Source organism: Triticum dicoccoides, chromosome 6B (genome assembly GCF_002162155.2).
Source record: "Triticum dicoccoides isolate Atlit2015 ecotype Zavitan chromosome 6B, WEW_v2.0, whole genome shotgun sequence".
In the NCBI taxonomy this organism is placed as follows: Eukaryota; Viridiplantae; Streptophyta; class Magnoliopsida; order Poales; family Poaceae; genus Triticum; species Triticum dicoccoides.
In genome coordinates, this window is record NC_041391.1 from 621,980,062 (window position 1) to 622,000,863 (window position 20,802).

Sequence of the window (20,802 nt, forward strand, 5' to 3'; positions counted from 1 at the left end):
CAAAGCAAACGAAAAAGACGAACAGAAGAAGGGTGAATAAAACGGAAAGGGTGAAGTGGGGGAGAGAAAAATGAGAGGCAAATGGCAAATAATGTAATGCGAGGGATAAGAGTTTGTGATGGGTACTTGGTATGTCTTGACTTGTGCGTAGACCTCCCAGGCAACGGCGCTAGAAATCCTTCTTGCTACCTCTTGAGCATGCATTGATTTTTCCCTTGAAGAGAAAAGGATGATGCAACAAAGTAGCGTAAGTATTTCCCTTAGTTTTTGAGAACCAAGGTATCAATCCAGTAGGAGGCTCCACGCAAGTCCCTCGTACCTACACAAACAAATAAGAACCTCGCAACCAACGCGATAAAGGGGTTGTCAATCCCTTCACGGCCACTTGTGAAAGTGAGATCTGATAGAGATAATAAGATAAGATAAATAATTTTGGTATTTTTATGATATAGATTGAAAAGTAAAGATTGAAAAATAAAGTAGATTGGAAACTTATATGATGGAAGATAGACCCGGCGACAGCAGGGGCAGCAAGGCACGTATTGTATTGGTGGAGCAGTTTGGCATTGAAGACTTCATCACGTTCCACATGGACTTTGACCCGGAGCTCGTGGCGCAGTTCTTTGCTTCCGTCCACTTTCACACGGATGGGGAGCGGACTATGACTTGGATGACCAATGGGAAGAGGTTGTCTGCTACTTGGAAGGAATTCATGGAGATGTTGCATGTTCGTGATGAGGGGCTCGATGTGCCCGTTGGTGCCCGCCCTCACGGCAACCCAGAGTCCGCCAACAAGAACAAGATTCAACAGTTCCTTGTGGAGAAGAAGTTAGCCAATGGCACGCAGTCTTGGGTGCTCAACCCTGTCCTCAATATCATGCAGCGGATCTTCCGCAACACTCTCTTTCCGGGCGTTGGTGACAAGGATAAGGTGCATGCTTATCTCGTGGATATGATGCTTCTGTGTGAGGAGGCACGTCATCATGCTGCCCAACCACTGGACATCTCTCATATCATGTGGGGTGAGCTCCGGTTTGCGGTCTACAATCGCAAAGTTCCCATCTACGGTCCATACCTGCACCTCTTGATCTCGAAGACATGGAGAAGCTCTATCCGAAGGAAGACTTTTCTGCTCCAAACTGGGTTCACCACGAGCCTATCAGCTATGTCAGAAGAACAAATGGGCCAATACCACTACCAAGGCTGAGGCTGAGGCTGCTAGGATGAATGTTGATGAGGACGAGGTTGAGGAGGAGGAGGCTGAGGACAGTTCTGTTGGGTATGCTCCTCCATCTTCTGAGCCCTCTTGGGCTAAGAAGCTGAAGGCAAAGATGAAGACCCTGTTCTACATGCAGGCCAAGGGGCAGTACAAGACCCATGTTGCTTCCAAATCGCCAGCGCGACAAGAGGATCTTGAGGATGTTCAGCAAGATCGTGGAGAGCGGGTCAGAGAAGAACATCACTCCTGAGGCTGACTGGATGACCAAGCAGGGCTATTAGTGGACCGAGTCAAAGGAGGAGTCCAATCCCGCTACCGAGACCGATGAGGAGCGTGTTGGGTGATCGATGCACAGGATGCTACCACATGTGTCGTAGGTGTCCTCTCTGCCTTTTTGGTGTCTCGATGCCAAAGGGGGAGAGAGTGTAGGATTTGCTTTCATGTCTCTGTTGTCATTTTGTTGGACCTTCGTTCGTGTTGCTTTGGTTTGTTGGTTTGCATTTGTGTTCGTGTGTGTCCCGGAGACTATCATATGGTGTAAGACATATGCACTACAGCTTATCTTATTATCTATTTTTCTTAGTAGTTTGTGAGCCTATGCTATCTTGTGCACTTTACTTTATGCTCATATTCATTACCTTGCCTCCATGCTTAGTGTCATTTACATATTGTTGCAAGGAATGCCTTGTCTATAAAATATAGGGGGAGTGTTGATCCTAGTAGGTGTGCCGTGCAGTCCAAGGCATATATATAGAGTGCACACATCTAGGGGGAGCATGTCTATATTGTGTAGATGTTGGGTTTGCTTATGTTCATTTTTGTATCCTTATGTGCAAATCCTGTATTGTCATCAGTCCACCAAAAGGGGGAGATTGTAAGGGCATATTTCTCCCTATGTGGTTTTGGTGATTGATGACAATGCATTTGCGGACTAATCATGTGCATTGAGCATTTCAGATATCTCATGTCTAGGCACAAGACGTTTCGTTGCCCCTTGGAGCCTGAGTGAAGATGGTGTTTCTCTATGTTTCTTTTTGGTGGATTTGAGTCATACGAAAGTCGTACTATTAAGAGGGGGTCCGTGTCGGAAAGGTTAGGGTGGAATCAACACGTACACATCTGTTCCTTTGCACCACCTTTTCTTTGCTTCTTTGGAGCACCGACCTTTTATCCGTGTCTTTGCAAAATGAAGGACTCCAAGTGGTATTGTGTTGTGGCATGCGGTAGTACTACTCAAGGGAGCAGTAGTACCACAGAGGCTCACGGTAGTACTTGCCAGAGACGCGGTAGTACCGTTCCTCGGGCGCGGTAGTACCGTGGCCTCTAGTCCAGCATAGTAACATGCGCAGAAGTAGGGGCGGATGTAATTTTTTACATCTGCGCCCTACACGGTAGTACCGCTCCCTACTTGTCGTAGTACCGTGTCAGATTTTTGCACAAATCAAAACTCGGCGGAAGTAGTCACGGGTGTAATTTTATTAGTCCGTGCCTTCCCAGCCTAGACAAACCCTGCCTTGCAGTAGTACCGCAAGGGCGCGCGGTAGTACCGCTCTGGCGGTTCTACCGCTCCTTGCTTCAATGCAACAGGGGCTCGTTTGGCTCCTACCGTGCAAGCGGTAGTATCGTAGTGCCTTGCGGTAGTACCGCAGGTTGGTGCGGTAGTACCGCATGTAGCGGGTTGAATATGTAGATAACGGTTGGATTTTTCCTCTCACTATATAAGGGGGGTCTTCTTCTCCAAGTTGATCACCTCTTCCATCCCTAAGCTCCATTCTTGCTCCAAGCTCCATTTTACCCGATCTCTCTCCCTAGCCAATCAAACTTGTTGATTCTCTAAGGATTGGTTGAGAAGGCCCCGATCTACACTTCCACCAAGAGAAATTTGATTCCCCCCACTAATCCCTTGCGGATCTTGTTACTCTTGGGTGTTTGAGCACCCTAGACGGTTGAGGTCACCGCGGAGCCATATTCCATTGTGGTGAAGCTTCGTGGTGTCGTTGGGAGCCTCCAATTAAGTTGTGGAGATTGCCCCAACCTTGTTTATAAAGGTTCGGTCGCCTCCTCCAAGGGCACCAATAGTGGAATCATGGCATCTCGCATTGTGTGAGGGCATGAGGAGAATACGGTGCCCTAGTGGCTTCTTGGGGAGCATTGTTCCTCCACACTACTCCAACGGGGACGTACTTCCTCTCAAAGGGAAGGAACTTCGTAACACATCCTCATCTCCACCGACTCCATTCTTGGTTATCTCTCACCTTTACTTGTGCAAGCTTATATTGTGTTGTATCCCTTGCTTGCTTGTGTGCTTGTTGTTGTTGCATCATATAGGTTGCTCGCCTAGTTGCATATTTAAACAACCTACTTTGATGCAAAGTTTAATTTGGTAAAGAAAAGCTAAAAATTGTTAGTTGCCTATTCACCCCTCCTCTAGTCAACTATATCGATCCTTTCAGATTCTTTCAAAGCGGTTTGAGTGGATGCTAGAAATCCTATGGGATGTAGTTAAAAAAATTCTTAGAAAAAAATTCTATAGGGTTTAATTCTATAAATAAAAATATATAGAAAAAAAATCCTAAGAATTCTAATCCTGAGATCCATATGGTGGTGGGTTCATTGCCAAAAGAGTGGTGGGATTTTCTTCTCTGGTGGTGCGACCCGCAAAAGTCCTCTTCTGAGGTAGCAGACATTGCACATAAGCGGCGGGCAGCATTTCGGCCATGGGCGGCCGTGACTAGGGTCAATCTCCTTCTAGATATCGAGATGGGGTTGGGCCTGCTACCAAAAGAGTGGTGTGATTTTCTTATCTGGTGTTGTACGCAAAAGTCCCCTTCTAGGGCGACAACCATTGGCACAAAGGCAGTGAAAAGCATTTCTGCCATGTGGATGGCGGCGACGAGGTCGGTCTCCTTCTATAGCTTGAGATGGCGGTGGGCCCACTAGCAAAAGAGTGGTGGGATTTTCTTCTTTGGTGGTTTAGCGACCCGCAAAAGTCCTCTTCTAGGGTGGCATCAATTTGCACACATGTCAGGGGCATTGTTTTAGCCATGTGGATAACCGGGGCAAGGGTCGATCTTCTTTCAGAGATTGAGATGGTGGTGGGTCCACTGCCAAAAGACAGGTGGTTTTTCTTCTCTGGTGGTGTAGCAACACGCGAAAGTCTTCTTCTAGGGCGGCAGGCATTGGCACACATGCGGGTGGGCAACTTTTGAGCCATGTGGATGGTGGGGCATCACGTGATTGTGTCATGGTAGCAACTAGTGTGGATAATAGGGGTGTCATAGGTGACGCTTCGACTGCGCCGCTCGAGCATGCTATGTCAAACCATTATCTATTCACTCACCGAAATGAATCAATGGATATAGTTCAATGCTTACCATCTAGGTTAGCTATGCTCGGTAACCATCTAGTGAAACCTTCCATGTTACATGAGAACAATTCTTTTCGATTTTAAGAACCATTACTACAGGTGGTCGCTAACCATGTTAAGATATTTTGTGCACAACAACGATCTTCTTTGGAAGGACCATTGGCTACGAGCGAGGTGACGCTTTGTCCGGGTAGGAATGACTGAGTGTCACGTGACTGCATAATGCATGGCATTGATCTATGTCTGTCATTGGTGACTCTTAGTCATGTCACTAGAGCATACACGCTGCAACCATGTAGTGGTGATTTATCTTCTCCTCCATTCATCAACAACGTTTGAACTGTTGGATCACATAATTAGATTAAACACCGACATTGATTTTGTTAAGATCTTGGATGATTAGTGCATGATCTAGAGGAGTTCTGCTGGTGGCATGCGAGGACCATCTCCTGGGGATATCATGGTGGATTGAGACAAAGTCATGGATGGTGAAACTCTTTGACGATCCTCATTCAACATAGTGGCTAACACCACTTCAGTCCTGGGTGAAAACTCGCGATCTCACCTTTGTTGGTTAGAGTCCACAATGGCGCACTCGCGTAGCCTGTTGAAGGTTTGGCCTGAAAGAATGGCGACATTTCATAGGTTCTTTTTTTCACCTTTGTCATGGACATGTCATTTGCTATCCACTCCATGTACTCAAGATGCTTGCCTTGCATGTATCTTCTACAGTGGCGGAGCTAGCATTTGACACCAAGGTGGTCCACCTCAAAAAAAAATTATAAGCAATATGACATGTAAAAGTTCTTACCAATATCACAAAGAAATAGATCAATATCACAATATGGTCTTGCAAAAACACTAAAATTCTCAATTAAATCTCCGTCTTGCATAAAAAAGCCTACATAGTACATACTACACAGACCATAGTACATACCTTGAGAAGTTCAAAAAGACTATGTTTCTGGCATACACACAAGTTCTCCGGTTTGCTCTTCGGCCACATCCGACATATTCCCTGCCTTCTTCTTATTCCCTATCTTAATAGCTTGTCTCTGAAAAAGAGAAACAATGTCTCGTCCGGCCCTCTTCATTCCTCAACAATTCTGTAACAAAAAATACTTTCGATCAATAAAGCTAATTGAGGCAGAAATAATGTACAAAATTATGTATCTGTTCATTCATGTACAAAAAAATTGCAGTCAAAAGGGAAGGAACAAATCAGTCCCTGGAACATATGGGTACTCCACGATGGTCCGAAACTGTAACTAGACAAACATAGCTGCCATAATTCCATGTTTTACAGTTTATATCTTATATAAATTATCTTCCTCACAGCGTAAATCAAACAAATTGAAACGCAATATGCCGGTACCAGATAAAGAAAACTTAAGATTTTTTCTTTCCTATAAAAAGTGCTTCCACTCAGCCACACAACTATACAGAAGACAGTAAAAGCAGAAGGATTTGCTCTCTGCGCATCTACATCTATGTGATGAGACAACCATGATCCATCAGACCATCACAGGTACATGGAGTACCACACAACAACTTACTACACTGCACATTGAGATCCCAGATCCACACAGCAACAAACCATGCATAGCTATGATCAGATTCTGCCGAGAGTTACTAAAAGTGAGGCCATAAGATGGAGCAAGCATAGGCAGGTTATTAAAGGATTGAAATTGAGGCAAAAAAGAAAACCCTCGCTTGTGTTCATACAGAAAATTGAGCCAAAAGAGCAAACCCTCACTTGTTCGCCGACATTGCAGGGGGGCGGCCGGGCGGGGGCAGGCCAGCAGAGGCGCGCACAGGGCAGGGGCGCAGCCGCGCACAAGCAGGGGGTGCGGCTGGACGCCTGGACGCCTGGACCGGGCGGGTGGGAAGCCGGGAAGGGGAGGCGGGAGCGGGGAGCCTCCTGGGCGGCTGGGCTCCGGGCTCCGGCCGGCCGGAGACCGGCGAGGACGAGAGGAACGGCGCAACGGCTGGGTGTCGGGGTGGAGCAGGGGAACGGCGAGGCGGTTGTGCGCGAGGGGGACGGCTTGTTCTGCTCGATCTGGACAGACAGGCCGTGGTTGTGCTACTCGCCAATGCGTTGTTGGGCTTTTTTTTCTCTCCGGCCCAGATAGATGCATAGGTATATAAGGTGATCCAAAATCTCAGGGTGGGCCGCGGCCCACCCTGGCCACCCTGTACATCCGCCCCTGATCTTCTATATCTTAATAGCTAGCTCTCTACTATCATATTTCTCTTAAGATGCACATATGTTATCTCGGTATGCAAACATGCACGGAAAATGCCGACCTCAACATGCAAATATGCAGTCACTTGAGTGACATCCAATAAAAGCAAGCAAATATGCATGAAAAAAAAAGACTCAACTCAATAATTAAACATTGTAAATCATATGTATTTCAAACTCCAGTTCTTCTTATATCTTAAGTTTAAAAATAATTTCTCATACAACTAAAATTAAACAAGATATGTCGTATTTGAAATTCCACTTCCTATATTATTAAGTCAATAATTAAACATAGTAAACCATGTGTATTTCAAATTTTAGTTCTTATATTGTCAATTTGAAATAACTATTTCATACAATTAAAAAATTTAATCTATTCCATACAACTAAAAATCGAATCAAAATACATTCCAACCAATCTTCACTGTGACGCGTGGGGTGTCATCTAGTTTGTAATAAAACCATAGATACATGTGTGCATCTCAGAATGCAGAGGGCCAGGACAGGAGGATTGTACATTCGCGTAAGTGTTACTGCTACAGTACGGTGACCGCTAGTACCTACTCCTCAACAACGGCAATGCACCACTCTTGCACGTCTAAGACACGTACGTGGGCACCGTGGGTGCAGCGTACGTATATTACATACGTGCACTAGTCACTCCGATCTGATCTGATCGCCTCCTCTCCAGCCTAGAAGAAGAACCCTGCAAGTCACACTCACCAGACGAGGATGAGATGCATACAATCAGCTCCGCCCCGTATACGTAGGCATGTCTTGTACACATAGCGATACCACCAAACCCCGCCCGCCCCGGCCGCCCCGTCTCCCCATGCAACAACAGTTGTACCGCACATGGCGTATTGCATCGGTCGATGCCCCACGTCCCCACCTCACGCAGTCACGCCTTCCGCCCCGCCCCTCTCCTCTCCGATCTCGAACGCAGATAGACGCCGAGCCAAACTGCACCAAAAATCCGCTGCTGCACTCCCTCCCTCCCCCCGTCTCATAAATAAATGCATCGCGATCCACGAGGGAGGCGAGGTGAGTGAGAGAGGACTGCACCCAACCCCCCTACCTCCCTTTGATCTGCACCCTCCCCAAATCTCCATTGCCGTCGGTCTCTCCCCCCGTTTCCGCAATGAGGATCCGGAGGCGGCCGCAGGCGCAGCAGGCACTGTCGCCCTACCCGCTGCCGCTGGAGCAGCAGCTCTCAGATCCGTTCACCGCGCCCCACCCACCGCCACCGCCACCGCCACCGCCGAACGCGGAGGAGCAACGCTGGCTGCCGCTCCCCGGGGACGAGGCCGAGCAGGGGAAGAAGAGGAGGATCGAGTCGGAGGCGGAGTTGCACCCGCTCCGCCCAGACGCGGATCCCGGCCCGCCCGCATTGCCGTCAGGGCCGCAGGTACATTCGGTTACACTCGCGCGCGTGCATGCCCGGCCCCTCTCTCCCTGAATTTTCCTTCCAATCTGTACTACTAGTAGTGGCCTGCCAATTAACTCCTTTCGTTGCACCCGGATTAATTCGCCACTAAGTGTCCCTCAGATCTGGCTGCCCCTCACTGAATCGCTATCTGTACCTGCCAGGGCGGCAACGTGGTGGTGGCGGGACGCAGCAGCAGCAACGACGACGACCCACCGGTTCACAACCACGGCGGCGGTGCGCAACGTCAGGGGGTGGCAGCCGCAGATGGCCGCACCCACACCCACACCCACGAGAGGTACGTGATTCGCTGTGACGACGATGAGCCAAAAGCGTCCCGTGTCAGTGTCACCGGCCTGCGCGGATCGGTTCGGTGGTGCGAGTCATGGCCGATGAATCCGTCGATGATACTATACTGGTTGCGGCAATGATGGATCGAGTAGAATCGGAAAGCATCCAAGGCCTCTTTCCCGTTCGCTGGGCTCTGTTGGCCTCCTTACGTTTTACATGCACTAGTGGGGGCAGTGCAATGCAATGCCAGCTCGGCACATGACACGGCACCACTCCTGCCCATTTTAATACTACTGTCTCATCCTCCTTGGCGATGCGGCACACTGTCAGTACATGGTATAGATCACATACTATTAGTATATAGAAGAAGAAAAAAAGGCATATGGTAGTAGTATTTCGGTGCACTCACTCATGACTCATGCATCCACTTCGTCGTGGGATTATTTTTGTCCCCTTGCATGCCGACGTGCGAGGATCTCGACGATCATGGGCATACAGCCTGGTGGCTTTGTCCTCTTCCTCTCCTCCCCACCCATGCCCGCATTGTTGCCGCGATCTGTACTCACCAGCCACCGTCCTCCATGGGTGCAATACAATGCGATGCGATGCACCCCATGTTCTTGGGGAGACATGCATGGGCCATGTACCTGTGGACGCATGTTACGATCTGTTCCGTCTTCCTGCACATGTGTTGTACACCACGCATGATTAATACTATCTTCTTGGCACTGGCCTGCATCACATCACATGCCGGTTTACTTGGTGCTAGTTGGAACTGGACTCCTCGTTGCATCTTTGATGGAACCGTTCAGACGATCGATGTGGGACTCCTTGTACGTGTGTGTAGTACCACCGTAACTGGTTTGGCCTTGGTATGTAATTCGTTCATGCCGTAGTCGATGACGTATATGATGGCCAATTTGCCACCTAGATGTTCGTTTTCATCGGATGTATTAGTAGCGTCATCAACTTCAAGCCAGAAAATTATTAATCCTCCATGCGTAATGTTGCAATGCAGCCTACAGAATGGACACTGCAACGAGTCTGAGCGGCCGGTGATCGGTGCCGGAGAACGTGTCGTCATCCCGGCAATGCCAGTGGTGCCCGTGAACGTCAAGGAAGGGATCAAGATCGGCGGCGGCGTCAAGAAGAGGCAGCGCGGCCCGCCGGTGCTGATGGAAGGGTCGCGGTGCAGCCGCGTGAACGGGCGCGGGTGGCGCTGCAGCCAGCCCACGCTGGTCGGCTACTCCCTCTGTGAGCACCACCTCGGCAAGGGCCGCGGGCAGCGGAGCGCGAGCCGCACCGAGCCCGGCAGCTGGAAGAACGGCACGGCCACGCTCGGCCGCACTGAGCCCAGCATCAGGAAGAAGGCCGCGCAGCCGTCCGTTCCCATGGTCACCGCGGCGCCCACCGCCAACGGCCGCGCCGGCGCGCCCAAGCTCGGCCGCACCGGCGCGCCCAAGCTCGGCCGCACCGATCCGGCCAGCAGCAGGAAGAACGTGGACGCGCTGGCTATGGTCGCCGCCGCGGCGCACGACGCCAACGACCTGCCGAACCTGCGTGCAGCACCTCTAGCGGCGGAGGTCGATTGATCAATCGACCTGTCGATCATGGAACCGTAGAAACTAAAATTCTTTGATTTTCTGTTAGAAGATGTTGTGCATATCTTGCAGTTCATGGTGAGTAGCTTCTCTAGCCATCTGGATTTCTCTTTGTTCTCTGTGATCATGCAGACGTTTCATCGTGTAATTAATAGGATTGCAGATAATTAGTGATCACACATTCCGTGGTAGATTGATCAGTGCATCTCCGGTCGAGTGATGTAATTTATTCTTCTTTGACGGCAATTGGTAATCTCACCTGGGGACAGCGCCTCAGACGGGTCGTTGTCACGATGCCATGCCGGTGCTTAGGTGCAACATATACGTTGTTAGTAGTAACAAGCTTTTACTGACAGGATGCTCCAAAAACTCGTTAACCAAATCAAGCCATCAACATAGGATCCATGCATTTTGTAAGCAAGCATAGGATCCTTACGAACGTGTATCGTTATCTTCATCAGGTTAGCGCATATACGCATACATACACGGGAGCTAAAAATGGAATATATGGATAATGAAGGGTGTGTCCGTTAGATGCTTTTTGGATGCTAGTAGCAGTAGCATGTAGAGGAGATCGGGATGAGTTAGCAGATCTCGAATCTTTTTGCACCAATTCTAAAGTAAACGGTTCAATTCTAGCGTGACAATTTGTACATGATTCAAGTGAGCATTCAAAAGTTAAAAAAAAAGGGCATTGAAAATGGAGGGGGTTATGGGAAAGTGCCAACCTTGACACGGGGACATAGACATCATTCCAAGTTTCTTTTAACTAAGCAAAAATTTACATGCATGAAATTTTGACATAAAAATACAAAAATAGTCGTATAGTGTAAAAAATAGGAGTAGACAAAAACACGACAACGTGGGTTTGGTACAATAATATAACCATTTGGAGCTGTGCAAGAACCATATTAGATAGATTGTTACTGATTTTATGACTGTTAAACAACCCACAAATGGATAGAACTTTCACTCCTACCACCACATTTCCACACTCGTTATATTTACTTTATTGCTTCTTTATCTAAACAGCCTCTAGTTTATATTTACGTGCTCTTTATTATCTTGCAAACCTATCCTATCACACCTGCAAAGTACTTCTAGTTTCATATTTGTTTTAGGTAAAGCGAACGTTAAGTGTGCGTAGAGTTGTATCGGTGGTCGATAGAACTTGAGGGAATATGTGTTCTACCTTTAGCTCCTCGTTAGGTTCGACACTCTTACTTATCGAAAGAGGCTACAATTAATCCCCTATACTTGTGGGTTATCACTCCAGTATAGCTCGACCTCCAATTCTACCACTTTGCATACATGCTCAATATTGCATAAAGGAACATGTGTAGCACACAAATTTAGCTGACACCTGTCAAAACACGCTCTATTGTGCATCTTCCATTGAGCTCATCATATAGTTGCAAGCCCCATAATTTGCACATTTCTACTAGCTGGCATAAATTCTAGGATCCACCCAAAATATTGGGAGAAACAACCAGGCCTATATGTGGGCCGTACACTTTTGCAGAGGATTCCCCTAATATATTTAGCGGTAGAGTATCTAATGAACAAATGATGGATGCTCTCGTTCGCAAGACATAAATGACAAGTTGGATTACAAGTACAATTCCTTCTACAAATATTATCTTTGGTCAGAATGTCATTATGCCACATAACCTAGAGCAAAGTTCTGATTTTAGCAGGCACCTTAGCCTTTCACAAGTCGTTAAAGGATATGTCTGATCCTATATAAGACAACCTTTGATGTATGAATTTGACCATGAATTTGCTATTTTAAATTTGCATCCACCATGGCATGTCCTAATCTTGATTAAAAACCACACCATTCAACATAGAGCACATAATGTTCATCTGATCTTGTTGTCTGATATTTAACCACCTTCTAAATAAGAGAGCCCATCCCCTCTCAGCCAACCGCCCAACTATATAGTTAAATCATTGCATACTCCATAAATTTCAGGGAATTTCTCATTGAAAATCTCACCTCAACACACAAGTGATCTTCCCAAAAAATTGTGTGATGGCCATTCCCTACCATATCCTTTTCATGTTATCAGTGCAGTACTTCTGGGTCTTGATAAGGTTAGCCCAATAGAGAGGATCAAAAGCAGAGTTGGCTACTTGTGTAATTACATTTTGAATTTTGTATTTCTTCCTCATAATCTCCCGCGACATACCTTTTTCCTCTCCAAATTCTACCATCACTTACAAAGCAAGATAATACTGAGTTTTTCTAGATTATGTATCCCCAAACAACCTTTTTCTTAGGTATGGAGATCAGAGGCCTTCTAACCATGCAATACTTTTTTATTTCCCTACTATGTTGCTAGAAGAATCTTCTAATAGTTTTATTCATTCTCCCCGCATTAGTTTTGGGAAACCTGTACATAGAGAATTGTATACATGCATGCTAGTTAGGGAAAGCTTTGATATTGGTAACCCTACCACCAAGGGATAGGTCCCTAGCCTGCCATCAATCCACTCTCAGCACTAAGTTGTCCTCTAGAAGCACCCAATCTGCCATATTTAGTCTGCTCTCACAAACAAGTAAACTAAATATTTCATAGGCCAATACCCATACTAGCAATGGAGCATGTTAATACATTTTTGTCGCTTCTCATCATTATGCAAAATCACCAAGACCTCACTTCTTTGGAAAGTAATTTTCAAGCCATAAATTTTTTCAAACAAATATAAATGCAACTTCAAGTTACGAGCACTTTCGACATCATCCTAGATGAATAGAGTTGCATCATCAAATGAGGGATCAATCCCACAAATTGACCAATAGCTTCACCTTTATGAACCATCTTTTGCAAGCAAGAAGTAGCAATGTTTAACAAGACCATACCAATGCTCGTGCATTGCAACGGGATATAAATATTCTAGTACGTTAGCTTATGATTTACATGCTCATATTAATGCGATTGTGTAAATAAATGTTTATCAATCCTGCTTGTGATTTACCTTATAATTTGATGAGAAATTTGGTAAATAATTAAAGTTGAATTGATTGAGAAAGTAAGTAAATTAAGATGACTGATTATCATACAGGGAAGGTTGGATGAAGGGGTGGTGGGAAGAAAAGTCAAAGATAGAAACCTTACATTCTTTTTAATTGTAGAGAAAGTTGAGAATGGATCTCTTTGCCTGACCCCTTAAATCTCCCAAAAACATTCCCCGTAGTGAATTGGCCTTAACATTCAAGGGAATCCCTTTTACCACGGTTGTAAACCATTTCATCCAGGTTTTTAAAGCTTTCTCCTGCAAGTAATGAAACATAATTTACCAATTCACCTTATCATATGTCTTTCAAAGTCTAATTTCAAAATAATCCCATGTTACTTCTTCCTCTTATATTCATGCGAAATTTCATGCGCCGACATTGCCCCATCCATACTATTTCTTCCCTCAATAAAAGCATTCTGACAAGGAGAGATCAATTTATCCATATAAGGAGAGATCCACATAGTCTCAGATTTGAGAAGAACTTAAAGAGCACATGCAAAAGACAAAGTTGGTCTAAATTGTTCGATAGTATTAACATCTACACCTTTGAATATTAGATTTATCACGCCAAAATTAATCATACTCAGATCCAACATTCCTCTGTGGAAACAACAAAACAAGCCATTACATCCTTCTTGATAAAAGGCCAACTTGTTTGATAGAATTCAACACGAAATCCATCAACACATGCTACCTTATTTTATTCGATGCTATCAATTACAATCCATATCTCATCATTTGGTACAACATAAACATTGTTGGTAATAATCTTTTACCGATAAGATGTTCCAACATTGTTCCTAGGCTTGTTAACCAAATCAGGCCATCAACATGGGATCTATGCATTTTATAAACAAAAGCATATGATCTATACATGTGTGTACCAGTATCTTCATCAGGTTTGCGCACACACGCACACTTACACGAGGGCTAAGAAAGAAGGTATGCACAATGAAGGATGTGTCTGTTAGATGCTTTTGGGATGGGAGTAGTAGTAGCACGTACAGGAGATCCAGATGAGCTAGCAGATCTTGAATCTCTTTGCACCAATTCTGAAGTAGAGAGTTCAAGTCTGGCATGAGAATATGCACATGATTCAAATGGGCATTCAAAAGTTCAAAAAATGGGCCTTCAAAAATGGAGGAGGATATGGGAAAGTGACACGGGGAAATAGATACGATCCCATATTTTAAACCAAGCAAAAAAACACATTCATCAAAAATTGATAAAAAAATTCGAAGATATTCATAGTGTACGTAAAGGAGAAAAAATGGCAATATGCATTTGGTGTAATGATATAACCATTTGGAGTTACGCAAGAACCGTAAGATAGATTGTTGCTCATTTTTATGGATGTGAACTCAAAAGAAACTCCTTTTCGAAGCGGAATTTTAGGTTTCTATGAAACCCAAGACCACATGAGTTCATCACAGAGAACAACCCATGCCATCTTTCAATATGTTTTGAACTTCTGTGAATTAACTATCTTAGAAACTTCATAGCTAGGTGTCAACGATGGCTGCTGGGCACTTATCTCTTATATAAGTTCCTGGTAAACCACTACTTGTGTAGTGTACTCCGTTCGCTCCCCTGCTTGTTGAAGGCGGGGCAGCGGTGTCCATCGAATTTTTTTCTTCTTAGAAAAAACAGTGACCATCGACTTTGAGGCGTGGTTGCGATAGCATTACTGCAAATGGCGTTATACAAGTTTTTTTGAGGGGGGAAACCAAGTTTATTCAGTAAATTCCACATGAAGTGGGATACATCTCTGGTCATAAGGAGCGCCAAACCAGACGTGGAGTCCAGGACCTCTCGAGAGGGAGAACTTGGCTAAACTATGTGCTTCATAATTCACAGCACGACTCTCAAAAGAAAAAATACATTGAAAGAAAGAAGCTCTAAGGTTTACTTCCGCGATAATTACTTCGCAGAAGGCGTCTCTCCCGACGCCCCAGTTTGGGCCAGCCCACGGTCAGCTACATTCTTTCTTCTTCTTCTTATTTTGTTTCTTTTTTCCTTTTTCCTTTTTTAATTTTCTTTTTCATTTTTTTGTATCTCTCTTTCTATTTCTTTTATTTTCTTTCTTTCCTTTTTATTTTTTCCTTTTGTCTCTCTTTTTTTGTGTATTATACAAAACTTCACTTTGTATTACAAAAATGGTCATGGTATATTGAGAAAATATTCATGGTATATTACAAAAAGTTCACTGTGCATTTGCATATTAAAATTGTTCAATGTATACTAAAAATGTTCACCGTGTATTTGAAATTTGTTCAACGTATATTATACAAATGTTCAAGGTGTACTAAAAAAAAGATTCGACATATTTACATAATGTTCTATGTGTACTACCTCCGTCCCAAATTATAAGACGTTGCTTAATCCTAAAAAGAGAACTACTGTTGCTTGAAGCACACGAACATCCTATAAGGCTTTTACAATGCAAGATACTTAGAGATATAAATCAGTGTTTCTTTAGGCACCGGTGCTTATTTGTAGAGAGTAGACGCTTAGTTAGACACCTTTTCTCTAGAAATAGACAGTGATACTTCTGAAAAACCTAATTTTTTAAGCACCTAGCATTGTACAAACTCTAGGAGCTCATAGTGAAGACGGCCATCTCATCCCAATGAATCAACAAGCCAAAATCCTATTCGGCGACCTGCATACAAGAAACCAGCCTCGGGCGCACCCCCTCCCCCGCGCGCCCTTTTGGGTGGCCCATGTGTGGGCTGGAACGTTCCCTTTTTTTTTAATAATTTGGGATATCAAAAAGTTCTAAATTTTCAAAATTTACAAATTTTGACAAAAAAATCATGAATTCATAAAATGTTCGTGATTTCAAAATAAATGACCAGGAATATGTTCACGATTTAAGAGAATGTTCATGAATTTATAAAAATTGTTTCATGAATTTTAAAAAACGTGCATGATTTCAAAAAAATTCTGCAAATTCAAATAATGTTCACGATTTAATAAAATTTTCATGAATTTTTTAAAAAAGGTTCATGATTTCAAAAAATATTCACGAATTCAAACAATGTTCATGATTTAAGAATGTTGAAGAATTTGTAAAAAAAATGTTCAGAATTTTAAAAATTGTTCATGAATTTTAACAATGTTCACAATATCAAAAAAATGCTCATGATTTATGAGAATGTTCACGAATTTGTAAAAAGAATGTCATAAATTTTAAAAATGATAATTTTTTTGAAATGTGGTCATTAATTTAAAAAGTATTCATGGTTTAAAAAAATGTTCATGAAGTTATAAATGTTCAGTTTTCCAGTTAATGTTCATGATTTCAAAAAATGTCCACAATTTAGCAGAATGTTCATGAATTTATAGAAAAAATGTTCATCATTTTATTTTATTTTCACAATTTCAAAAAATGTTCGGGCCAAAACCGGTTGGAATGAAATGCGTGCGGAAAAATAAATAAAAAATAAAATCCAAAGGGAGCGCCGGAAACATGACACGTAGCAGCAGCTTAGAGCACGCTAAGTGGCGCGCCTTCAGCCCACCCAAGTGAACCTTGGGGGCTCCCCAACGAGCGCTTCTCAGGTACTCCCTCCATCCCAAAATCCTAAAACGTGACTTGATACATCCGTATTTAGCCAAATCTAAGGCAAGAATTTTGAGACGGAGGGCGCAGTTGCTCGCTCACCTCTTGTCCTAATGCATCAACAAGGACGGGCTCCCGTATTGCTCACCTCTTGCCCTGTTTTCCAGGTGAAGCCGTCCCAAAAGGACAATTAGTACTTAAAAACCTTCAGCGAAGACTCATCTATTTACCGCACACGGACGGCAAATAGGATTCGTCCTTGTGTCCAGCTGCCATGGAGCAAACGGTGTGACTTGCCTAAGAAAAAATGAGCAAACGGTGCGACTTGCCTAAGAAAAAATGAGCAAACGGTGTGACTTCAAACGGCGACTTTAATCTTGGTCCCAACGTATCGCCCACAGCCCTCCACGTCTCCCGCACCAGCCTTTATTGCCAGCACCATCCCTATCCCCTCTCCAAACCCCACTTTGCATCCATCCCTATCGCCGTCTCTCCTCAACCCACGCCGCCCTCGCTTCCTCCCCTCCCCCGAGCCCCCTCACGCACGCACAACCTATGGCGGCCATGAAGGTGGTGCGGAACCTCGACCTGGAGCGGTACATGGGCCGGTGGTACGAGATTGCGTGCTTCCCGTCCCGGTTCCAGCCTAAGGACGGCGCCAACACGCGCGCCACCTACACGCTCGGCCCCGACGGCGCCGTCAAGGTGCTGAACGAGACCTGGACCGACGGCCGCCGGGGCCACATCGAGGGCACCGCCTTCCGCGCCGACCCCGCCAGCGACGAGGCCAAGCTCAAGGTCAGGTTCTACGTGCCCCCCTTCCTCCCCGTCTTCCCCGTCATCGGCGACTACTGGGTGCTCCACATCGACGACGCCTATCAGTACGCGCTCGTCGGCCAGCCCTCCAGGAACTACCTCTGGGTACGTAATTCGATTGAATTGCGGTGCTGGTGGTGGTAGATCGATAACCAATCTAATCTCTGCCATGATGTGGGTGTATCGGTGTGTGTAGATCTTGTGCAGGCAGCCGCAGATGGACGAGGGCATGTACAAGGAGCTGGTGGAGAGGGCCAAGGAGGAAGGGTACGACGTGAGCAAACTCCGGAAGACGCCGCACCCGGAGCCGACGCCGGAGAGCCAGGATGCCCCCAAGGACGGCGGCCTGTGGTGGATCAAATCTCTCTTTGGAAAGTAGTAGGTGCCGCTCGCTCGCAGAAGCAGAGATGCAGTAGCACCAGCTGGTCTGCCTTGTACAGTTCAATCTAGTATGTTCGTCGCTGCAGGGAATATGAATATGTTTTGCTTGTTTGTGTCGAACTGTAGTGAGTATATAATCTGCAGAATAATCTGTTTGTCGGGTGAGGTCTGGCCGTGTTCTTACCTAAGAATTATCAAGACTGTTGCTTGCTCGGATTCAGAATAGCGCATGCTTGCTTGCTCGGCTTCAGGCTGGGTGATGCTTTGGTGTGATGGATCCTGGTGTCTACTCTGTTTTGCCTGTAATGGCGTTGACAGGGCTGGAAGGTCTGTGGACGTCCAGAGTTTGTTTTCATGATGGTCGCGGACTGTGGTGTGTTTGTTGTCTTGGTTGTTGCACTTTGATGTAGTATAGCCGACAGCCCCGATGAACGTCCGCTTCTTTTTCGCATAGAGTACGACTAGGCGGGCCATAAGAGCATCTCCAGCAGCCGTGCTATGCGCCGCGCAAAAAACTTGTTTGCCGCGTGCGCTTCGGCTGGTTTAGCGCGGCCGCGAGCGCTGACTTCAGCAGCCGCGCTATAATGCAGCACGCGCGTGACGCTCCAGCAGCGCGCAAAAATACAGCGCGCGCGACTCGCCGGGCGCGCGCGACTTAGCTTCAAAATGAGTTTGAAACAATTATCAAAATGCAATGAACATGTGAAATTTGTCACAAACATCTTCCAACCAAGTTCATGCCCACAAGTTCATACCCACAAGTTCATCCAACCAAGTTCAAAATGCAAAGTAAAGTTCAAGACATATAAATGAAAGACACATCAAACATCTTTCTCGTCTTCGTCCTCATCTTCCGAAGACGATTCTTCCGCCTCCGAAGATGAATCTTCCTCCCTATCCTCATCACGCATCGCATCACGTGAAGCTCCGACGGTGTTGGCAAGATCTTCAACGGCATCTTCACGGGAATGTGTGCGAGGAGGCACATCGAAAGACATTCCACCCATGGCCGGAGGTGCACCCATGCCTCCCATAAGAGTAGCGAAACTCATGCCTCCCATGGCGGCCATAGCGTCAGAGGGTGCTCCAAAGCCACCCATGCCTCCCATGGCGGCCGGAGGTGCGCCCATGCCTTCCATGGCGCCCAAGCCACCCATGCCTCCCATGGCGCCGAAGCCACCCATGCCTCCCATGGCGGCCGGAGGTGCACCCATGCCTCCCATGGCGCCGAAGCCACCCATGCCGCCAAGGCCACCGCCACCCATGTCGCCAAGGCCACCGCCACCCATTGTGCGGATCATGGCTCTTTTTTGGATCAAGACTTCTTCACGAGCAAGGTTGACATAGTCCTTTTGCGCATCATTGAACGAAGATGTGTCCAAGAAGAACAAGTGCTTCTCCCATTCCAACAACCTAGATCGCTCCTCCATGCCCACCTTCCTCTCCTCCAATGCCACTTTCCTCTCCTCGGCGGCCACCCTCCTCTCCTCGGCCGCCAACCTCCTCTCCTCGGCCGCGACATCTTGGTTCCTTGCCATTTTCCTCACCTCGTTGGCTTCTTTTCTTGCCTTCACAATAGCTTCCATAGCATTTTTGAACTCATCATCTCCTTTCCTCTTCTTCTTTTCGGTTTTGTCTTTGTTGCACCCATCCGGTCGTTTTGGCTTCGAGTATGAAACCGAGTTGGGTGTGGGGCTTCTCTTGCCGTCATCACTTGATGCATCATCCTCCTCCTCATCATCATCCACCTTGCGTTTGTTGCTCAAATGCAAATCATCCAAACCATCACGATTCTTCCATTTCTCATCATTCTTTAACACTTCATAGCAATGAGACAAGGTAAAGACCCTTCCTTTCTTGATCTTCCCCTTCTTGGTTTTCCTCGTCTCTTCTTTGAACAAGTTTTGTGCAATGTTGAACTACAAGAAAAACAAAACAAGTTAGCACTTCGGACACCAAAAACAAGTATGAGATGAACATATATGAGATGCCACTTACTCTATCATCCTCATTTGTGCCACTTGGGTTAATCTTGTCAACTGACTTTTGTGCGGCCGCCCACTTTTGACAATCCGAGTTGATTGTGGACCATCGGGACCGCAGTGATCTCTCCGAGCGGTCAATTCCACTCATGTTGTGAGCATCAAAGTATTCTTTCATTCGCCCCCAATACGCATCTCTACTTTGATCACCTCCAATGGATGGATCCCTTGACACTTGCAAATAAGTATTGCATAGTAACTTGTCATCGTTGGTGCTGTAATTGCCCGCTCTTCCTTTCGGCGCGTCGACAATGCCCTCACCCTCCTCGTCCACCTCAAACTCATGGTCTTCCAAATGGATGTCATTGGTTTGAGACCAATGCGAATTGTTGGACCCAACACCCATAGTTGACATGTATGCATCATCATTGAGACTACAAATTTTTTTGAACAATGCAAATAAGCTATCTATATGTGATGATGCATTGAAAAAACAAGAAGAAAATAAAAGTTGGAATTTTTTCACCTTGGGGGCATTTCGTCGAACACATGGTGCGCGTCGGCGGCCGGCTCAACGAGTGAGCTCACCGGCACTTCGATAGCCGCCGCGGCCGTCGAACGCCCTGCAAGCTTCTTTCCCCTCACATTTGTGCCGCCGGAGCCGTCCGCCGCCTTGTTTTTCTTCGCCGAAGTTTTGCCCTTCTTCGGCCGCGCCGCATTGGGGAGCTTCGACGATGCGGCGGCGGCACGGGACGGCGCCGGCGCGACGCCACCCGTCGCCGTGGTCATCCGCGGCGGCAAGAAGAGGCTGCGCGCGAGGCCGGCGCTCGGCGGAGCTCCGGCGGTGGCGAAGCCAACGCTACCCGCGCTAGGGTTTCCGGCGGC

The 20,802-nt window shown here is 46.2% G+C and overlaps 2 protein-coding genes and 1 long non-coding RNA gene across 3 annotated transcripts; 2 read left to right on the top strand and 1 right to left on the bottom strand.

Moving 5' to 3' along the window:
* Positions 1 to 5,365: 5,365 nt before the first annotated feature.
* On the bottom strand, positions 5,366 to 6,614 carry LOC119322194. Its single transcript, XR_005155452.1, has 2 exons — positions 6,343 to 6,614; positions 5,366 to 5,692 (listed from the first exon to the last, which is right to left on the bottom strand). It is a non-coding gene; the product is annotated as an uncharacterized LOC119322194 (long non-coding RNA).
* A 1,174-nt stretch (positions 6,615 to 7,788) lies between these two features.
* On the top strand, positions 7,789 to 10,448 carry LOC119325605. Its single transcript, XM_037599335.1, has 3 exons — positions 7,789 to 8,239; positions 8,422 to 8,555; positions 9,567 to 10,448. The coding sequence occupies exons 1-3, from the start codon at positions 7,973 to 7,975 to the stop codon at positions 10,138 to 10,140; spliced, it is 975 nt and encodes a 324-aa protein (XP_037455232.1). The 5' UTR covers positions 7,789 to 7,972; the 3' UTR covers positions 10,141 to 10,448.
* A 6,734-nt stretch (positions 10,449 to 17,182) lies between these two features.
* LOC119325176 (temperature-induced lipocalin-1-like) lies at positions 17,183 to 18,208 on the top strand. The gene is made up of 2 exons (XM_037598928.1): positions 17,183 to 17,659; positions 17,751 to 18,208. Exons 1-2 carry the CDS (start codon positions 17,294 to 17,296, stop codon positions 17,931 to 17,933), a joined length of 549 nt encoding a protein of 182 aa, XP_037454825.1. The 5' UTR covers positions 17,183 to 17,293; the 3' UTR covers positions 17,934 to 18,208.
* Positions 18,209 to 20,802: the final 2,594 nt, after the last annotated feature.

Excerpts from the sequence above, each read along its gene's own strand:
- LOC119325605 (XM_037599335.1), top strand. The coding sequence starts at position 7,973 with ATGAGGATCCGGAGGCGGCCGCAGGCGCAGCAGGCACTGTCGCCCTAC. Across the intron at positions 8,240-8,421 it reads CATTGCCGTCAGGGCCGCAG|GGCGGCAACGTGGTGGTGGC; the intron begins GTACATTCGGTT and ends TGTACCTGCCAG. Across the intron at positions 8,556-9,566 it reads CACACCCACACCCACGAGAG|CCTACAGAATGGACACTGCA; the intron begins GTACGTGATTCG and ends GTTGCAATGCAG.
- LOC119325176 (XM_037598928.1), top strand. The coding sequence starts at position 17,294 with ATGGCGGCCATGAAGGTGGTGCGGAACCTCGACCTGGAGCGGTACATG. Across the intron at positions 17,660-17,750 it reads CCTCCAGGAACTACCTCTGG|ATCTTGTGCAGGCAGCCGCA; the intron begins GTACGTAATTCG and ends CGGTGTGTGTAG.